We start from the raw sequence: 7,600 nt of genomic DNA on the forward strand, positions 1-7,600 counted from the left end.
CTGTGTGTTCCAGGAATAACATGGAGGCCATTGTGTTCTGATAGGATTGAGGAAGGAGAAAAATTCTAGGAAATGGGGTGGGGAGAGTAGAAGTTGGAGTGCAAGTCATGGGAAACGTTGTAGACTGTTTAAGGATAGTGAAATGAGAAATCACTGGAGGACATTGAGACGTGTGGTATAATCTAACGTCTTTACATGATTGCAGTACAACATTCTTTCTCAACCTTATCAGGTAAACGAATTATCTTTCCCTCTGAAATTATTATATTTCTCCTATCCAAAAAGGCAGAAATATTTTTTTATATTTCAAAAATGTGTATTTCCAAATAGAATATTAGTGGTTCCTATTTTGTGTGTGCTTGAACAGAGAAATATGGAACAGAAGAAGGTATTAAGTTCTTCACTTTCAGTTGCAGACTTGTTTCCCTCAAGCCACTTATATTTCAGAAAAATGCTATTTTAGATTGACAATATTAAAAGTCAAAACAGATGGCATCTTGGGGTGTGTTGCTGTAACAGCAAGATAACATAAATCTTTGCGTCCATCTGAGGGTAGTCTGCAAATTAGGTAGTTTTATTAGGCACTGAATTATGACCACTTCCATTTTATGTGTGTTTTGATCTCTTTGCTGAGTGAAATATTTGTTTTCATTCTTTCCCTTTGCCCTCTTCTTCCAGAAGTACATCAGGGGAACCAAAAGAAAGAGACAAAGAAGAGGGTAAAGATTCTAAGCCGCGTTCTTTGCGGTTCACATGGAGTATGAAGACCACTAGTTCAATGGACCCTAATGACATGATGAGAGAAATCCGAAAAGTGTTAGATGCAAATAACTGTGATTATGAGCAAAAAGAGAGATTTTTGCTTTTCTGTGTCCATGGAGACGCTAGACAGGATAGCCTCGTGCAGTGGGAGATGGAAGTCTGCAAGTTGCCACGACTGTCACTTAATGGCGTCCGCTTCAAGCGAATATCCGGGACATCTATCGCCTTTAAGAACATTGCATCAAAAATAGCAAATGAGCTTAAGCTGTAAAGAAGTCCAAATGTACAGGTTCAGGGAAGATACATACATATATGAGGTACAGTTTTTGAATGTACTGGTAATGCCTAATGTGGTCTGCCTGTGAATCTCCCCATGTAGAATTTGCCCTTAATGCAATAAGGTTATACATAGTTATGAACTGTAAAATTAAAAGTCAGTATGAACTATAATAAATATCTGTAGCTTAAAAAGTAGGTTCACATGTACAGGTAAGTATATTGTGTATTTCTGTTCATTTTCTGTTCATAGAATTGTATAATAAAACATGATTGCTTAAAACCTTGTATAGTTGTCTAGATTTCTGCACATGAATGTACATTTGATGCTTTGATTTGAAAATGTTCTTCCCTGTTACTTACATTCTGGTGGGTTTTTTAAAGTCTTACCTCCATCATGCAATTTTGAAAATTGTGTCCAGAATTAAAAGTGCATAGAAATAGTCTTTACAAAGTTGTAGCATGGACCTTTAAAAATTGTTTTAAAATCATATTTAAATTTAAACCAGAAGCTGAAAAATAGATCAGCTTTATTATACACAGAATTATTACTGCTTATCTTTGCTCTTTTCCTTGTTATCCCACAAGGTTTAGTTGAGAAGATACAAAATGTTTACAGTGTTGGCGCTTAGAGTTTTTAAATTCAAGTACATGAAATTGAATAATAGCATTGCCTTGAGCTAACTAAGAAGTACTGGGGAAAAAGTTAAATCTACATCAAGTTTCTTTTGAACTTTGAAGTGTTTTCTGACCCACTGCTAATTGTAGCAACAAAATTTAAAAGAAAAAAAAACATACTTTATCTGGCTGTTATAACATAAATTGTCACGTAGGTTTGCTGCCTTCAGAATACCGCAATATAATTGCGGGAATATAATAATATTGGGACTGTTTCATAGCACAAACTCATCTTTACAGTGTTGATCAATGCATCAGTTAAGAAATAATGCCACCTCAGGAATTAACTGGCATTGGAAACATTTGCCTCATTCTCCTCTATCCTCTTTATTCACCCCTGCCAGTGTAATATCTATAAGTACTTAAGAGACTTGTGAGCAAAACATACTATTTATAACAGTATATTATTGATTTATGCTTAGGTGGTTGTTGAGTTTGTTCCCATGTAACTCGTTTGTTTTAAATATTTTGCCAGATTTCTTGTATTTATTCCACATCATTATGCCTATAATGTGCCGCTTTGTGATTGGGCATTTGCCTATTTTTCTTTCATAATTAGTGATATATGCGATGTAAAACCACTAGTAAAGGTACATTTTAATACTTGTTATTTTATACTGAATTAGCCTTGGAGGTTGACTGTGCAATGTTATTTACTGTTGTAATTACTGTAATATCAACATATGGGCCCCATCTGCACACTCCTGAAAAATAGAAAGTGTATTCAAATTTTATCAGTTTAAAGAAAATAAAGCTGTGATAAATACTGTAATTCCAACCTACGTTAGAAGGTCTAAGTGTAGGTGATGTGCCATTCCATAATGGCTTCCAGACTAGGGTGAATTTTACATTCTGTACTGTACTGTGATGTAGCTTTCTTCTGTAACAGTTATGTTCTAAAATTAAGTGAGGTTTTGTTTTTTTTTTTTTTTTTTTTTTTTGCCTTAGCAAAGGGTGGTGTTTGAAAAAAAAAAATGTGTAGCCCCTTTTTAACCTAGTGTTCATTCAAAAAAAATTGATGCAAATCTTGATTCACTTTCACTGGTGCACACTGAAATTTTACTTGAACAGTTCTCATAATAAAGCACTTGTCTTTTGCTCTTTATCAGAATGTGAATTACCTGTTTTCTAGTACAAAAGTATTCTGTATGAGGAGTTTATTGTATGTGTTCTAAATTTAGTTGTCAAAGGGTGAAGCTGTGAAGGTTTTCAAGATTATTGAAGCTATGAAGGTGTCTTGTCATTATGACAAGAATATTTAATCTTTTTATAGGAATTCCTGTCACTGAAATACTTTTTTAAAAAAATAGACCTCCTGTGTTTTCCACGGTAGAAACTGAGGTTTTTTTTACATTTTCTCACTGTGGCCAACTCTTCTGTGTTTGTAGAAAGGAATTTGACTTCAATATCTTTTATGAACTAAAAATGAAATCTTGATACTCACTTTAGATTTTTCATTTTATGTGTTCATGACAACAAATATTTTTCAAAGATTTAGAGGAATTTTGCAATATGTTTGCATAAATAAATACCAGTTTATGTTCACTGGCTATGTGATACCAGGATTTCCTTGGCTTCTGTTGAAATATTATTTGATATGACATCCCTTATATTAAATTAATTATTTTGTGGAAACTGGGGCACAGCATTTTATTTGTTAAATGAAAAGAATAAGATTAAATATACTCCAGAACCTTGATTCAATAATATTCTCTAAGATAGAATTTGATTTAAAACCTGGAAGACCTTATTTTGAGGTGATTTTCACCAACGGTGTCATTCCACCATGGGGCCGGGGGGCGGGGAAGCATACAGTGAGCAGCAAGGCCAATTGACTGTAAACTAGTGATTCCATTAGCCTGTGCAAATTAATCAAGATGACCTCTGCCTTCATTTTCAAAATATCTATTGAAATACCTACTTTGTCTTAAGATACATAAAAAAAAATATAAAAGATGGTTCCAACTCTTTGAAATTTTGTTCCATTCGAAAAGATAAATGTAAATATATGCACAACTAAAACATACACACACACAGACACACAGAGGAAACGGAAAGCGCTCAAACAAGCACAGATAATAGATGCTATAGAAATTCGGAGAAGAGTGAATTCTGTATGGACATTGGAAAGACAGGTCTTTTAAGGGATTTAAAGAGTGGGTAAAATTTAAGAGACAATAGAAAAGATCCTACAGATGGAAAAAAGGCTTCAAGTTAGTAATAGCTCCAAGACGTGTTAAAAATAAACCACATGTTCTAGGAAGTAGCAGGGTTCACATAGCTTGATGAATAGTTGATTATGTAAAGCACCAATTGGCAGTCTCAGCTTGGACCTGATCTATGGCTAGAGGGGAGAAATTAGGAGGTTTTTTTACACCAAGGAAGTACCTAATAAATTGGTTGTTAAAGAATGGCTCATTAATTCAGCAAGTTTGTTGAGTGCCAGTGTACATTAGTGTCTAGGTTCTAGGAAACAGCAGTAAAAAGAAATGTATCATAGAAATGTATAAACTGGATTAAAGATTAGAGGCAGGAAGATCTTTTCAGAGGTTAAAACAATAAAGCATGAATGAAATAGCATAGATGTGGGATGGTTAACACAGGGTGGGAAAAGGTAAAAGGAAAGAGACATTTCAAAAGATGTATCAACAAGGTATCATGGGCTGAGTGCAATGGCTCATGCTTGTAACCCCAACACTTTGGGAGGCCTAAGTGGGTGGATCGCTTGAACTCAGGTGTTCAAGAACAGCCTGGGCAACATGGTGAAACCCTGTCTCTACAAAAAATACAAAAGTGTAGCCCAGCACGGTGGCATGCACCTATAGTCCCAGCTACTTGGGAGGCTGAGGTGGGAGGATCGCTTGAGCCTAGGAGGCAGAGGTTGCAGTGAGCTGAGATCATGCCACTGCACTCCAGCCTGGGTGACAGAGTGGTCCCTGTCCCCCCTCCCCCTCCAAAAAAAACAAGGTGTCATGAATAGGATTCACAGACTGTAAGAAAGATGATTTGGTGGGAGCAGAGCTTCCTGGCATAGGATTCAAGTTTTCAGCTTGCATTTTAAGACTTCCACTTTCACTTCACGTGGAGTAACAAGTACCAGATTTACTCTCCCACCTGAGACAATGAAGAAACAAGATGAGATATATGAAATAATTTCACACAATGTTTTCATCAGAATAAAAATTTTTAAGACCTTGGCTATTAGTCCATGAAGAACAATGATCCTTGAGAGGAAAACAAACAAAATGACCTCTGTGATTGGCCCAGCATGTGGCACAGGGAGAGGACTATCAAGTTGGAGCCTGGCATTCTCTCTGGTTAAGAAGTCAGAACTGAGAGGCCAGGGAGGCCAAGACAGCTGGAGTCTGCAGGGAAGAGGCGGGTGGAGGGATACCAAAGAAAGAGCTCTGGAGATCTGCAGAAATCAGCACATGAATGTAAGAAAACTATGAGGCCAGTGAAAGAACCACCTGAAAGTATTAGAAGGAACAATTCATCGAACCTCATGCAAGGGTAATGCCTAGTCCAACCAGCCATTTGTAGAAAACAATTCATGGAGCAGTGGGCATAGTACTCAGAAGAGTTTTGCCTCAGTAGTGGGAACTACTTAGCACTAACACTGCCTTGGTACTGCCTAACAAAAGCCATATCCAGAAGGATAAGGGTTTCTTAGTAACAACTATGTCCCAGAACAAAGCTCAAGAATATAGTAATAGAAAATGTGCCAGGCGCGGTGGTTCACACCTGTAATCCCAACACTTTGGAAGGCTGAGGTGGGTGGATCGCCTGAGGTCAGCAGTTCAAGACCAGCCTGGCCAACATGGTGAAACCCCATCTCTACAAATATACAAATATAAAATACAAAAATACAAAAATAAGCCGGGTGTGGTGGCACACGCCTATTATCCTAGCTACTCAGGAGGCTGAGGTGGAGAATTGCTTGAACCTGGGAGACAGAGGTTGCAGTGAGCCAAAATCGTGCCACTGCACTCCAGCCTGGCCAACAGAGTGAGACTCTGTCTCAACAAAAAGAAAAAGAACAGAAGAAAAGAAGAAAAATACAAAAATAAGCTGGGTATGGTGGCACATGCCTGTAATCCCAGCTACTTGGGAAGTTGAGGCAGGAGAATTGCTTGAACCCAGGAGGCAGAGGTTGCAGTGAGCTAAGATCACGCCATTGCACTCTAGCCTGGGCAACAACAGCGAAATACCGTAAAAAAGGAAGGAAGGAAGGAAGAAGGAAGGAAGGAAGGAGGGAGGGAGGGAGGAGGGAGGGAGGGAGGGAGGGGAGGAAGGGAAGGAAGGGAAGGGAAGGAAGGAAGGGAAGGAAGGAAGGAGGAAGGAAGGAAGGAAGGAAGGAAGGAAGGAAGGAAGAAAATGTGCATCACTCAACAAGGTAATAGTCATCATAACTCGCATTGATTCAAGGTTATCCTGCATGCAAATATGTGTGAAAATATATCACATAATGAGGAATATCAATTGACACTGAACCAGAAATGGCAGAGATGGTCAAATTGATAGACAAAGACATTAAAACTATTATTGTAACTGTATTTTATATGTTCAGAAAGTTAGAAAAAAGGTTAAGTAGAGACATTTCATGTAAAAAAAAAAAAACACTTCAAACATCTAGAAATGAAAATTAAGATTTCTGAGAACACACAAATGGAATTAGTATATTGGGCATTGCAGAAGGAAAGATAGTGGACTTGAACATATAACAATAGAAATTCAAAATGAAACAAAAAACAGATGAAAAAAGATTAGAGAGCTGTAGGACAATGTCAAGCAATCTAGTATATGTGTAGAGTTCTGACAAAGAGGAGGAGGTGGGGAGAGAAAAAATGTTTGGAGATGTAATTTTTTGAAATTTTCAGGGAATCATGAACAGACCTAAAATGTTTCATAAACATCAATCAAGAATTTTCATATCACAAGTTGCTTAAAACCAGCAAGGAGGGGGGAAAACAGTAAAATCAGCCACAAAAAACAAAAAACAAAAAAACCCGACATATTACATAAGGAAGAAAAAAGAACAAAAATAAGAACAACAACTGACTTCTTGCAGAAATGATGCAAGCCAGACAAGTATTGGGAAAAAATATAAACTATCAAATTTGAATTCTATACCCAGATAAAATTATCTTTCTAAAGCAAAGGTAAAATAAAGATATTCAGACACATAAAAGCTGAAATAATTTACCACCAGCAGGCTTGCATTAGAGCTGAGAGGCCAGGGAAAGAAATGTTAAATAAAGTTCTTCAAGCATAAGAAAATATATACCAGATGGGAGTCTACAAAAAGGAATTAAAAAGCACCAAAAATAACAACTATGTCGAGAGTAAAAATATTAACAATGCATTGTAAGATGTATAACATGTAAAAATAAAAGTTATGGCAACCTAGTACAAAGGCCTGAAGGTTTTTTGCAAAGCTCTTATATCATGTATGTAGAGGAGATGGAGTATGTTAAGGATGTGTACTGTAAACCTTGCAGCAACCACTAAAAGTACAAAACAGAATTATAGCTAATGAGCCAGCAAAAAAGACAAAATGGTATTTTTAAAAATTCTCTTGGAATTACATCAAACTTAAAAGCTTCTGCACAGCAAAGGAAACAATCAAAAGAGTGAAAAGGCAGCTTACAGAATGGGAGACTATATCTTCAAACTATTCATCTGAAAAGGAGCTAATATCCAAAATATATAAATGAACTCAACTCAATAATAAGAAAACAAATAACCTGATTGAAAAATGGGGAAAGGACCTGAACAGATATTTCTCAAAGGAAGACATTCTAATGGCCAATGAAGGGAGAATGCTCAATAGCACTAGTCATCAGGGAAGTGTAAATTAAAACCACAATGAGATATCACCTCA

At 36.7% G+C, this 7,600-nt stretch overlaps 1 protein-coding gene across 4 annotated transcripts in view; it reads left to right on the forward strand.

Moving 5' to 3' along the window:
• The window catches only part of MARK1 (microtubule affinity regulating kinase 1), a 149,331-nt gene extending 145,985 nt beyond the window's left edge, over nt 1-3,346 (forward strand). For 2 of the 4 annotated variants that reach the window (XM_033196858.1, XM_033196859.1), the window contains one exon: nt 679-3,259. In XM_033196858.1, the coding sequence (XP_033052749.1) occupies nt 679-1,033 (355 nt within the window). In that variant the 3' untranslated portion in view covers nt 1,034-3,259. Of the gene's footprint in view, nt 1-678 lie in introns of all 4 variants that reach the window. The other 2 variants (XM_033196857.1, XM_033196860.1) reach the window with 1 other exon arrangement.
• The last annotated feature ends 4,254 nt before the right edge of the window (nt 3,347-7,600 follow it).

The sequence above is a fragment of the Trachypithecus francoisi genome, unplaced genomic scaffold (genome assembly GCF_009764315.1).
Source record: "Trachypithecus francoisi isolate TF-2019V2 unplaced genomic scaffold, Tfra_2.0 Lachesis_group5, whole genome shotgun sequence".
In the NCBI taxonomy this organism is placed as follows: Eukaryota; Metazoa; Chordata; class Mammalia; order Primates; family Cercopithecidae; genus Trachypithecus; species Trachypithecus francoisi.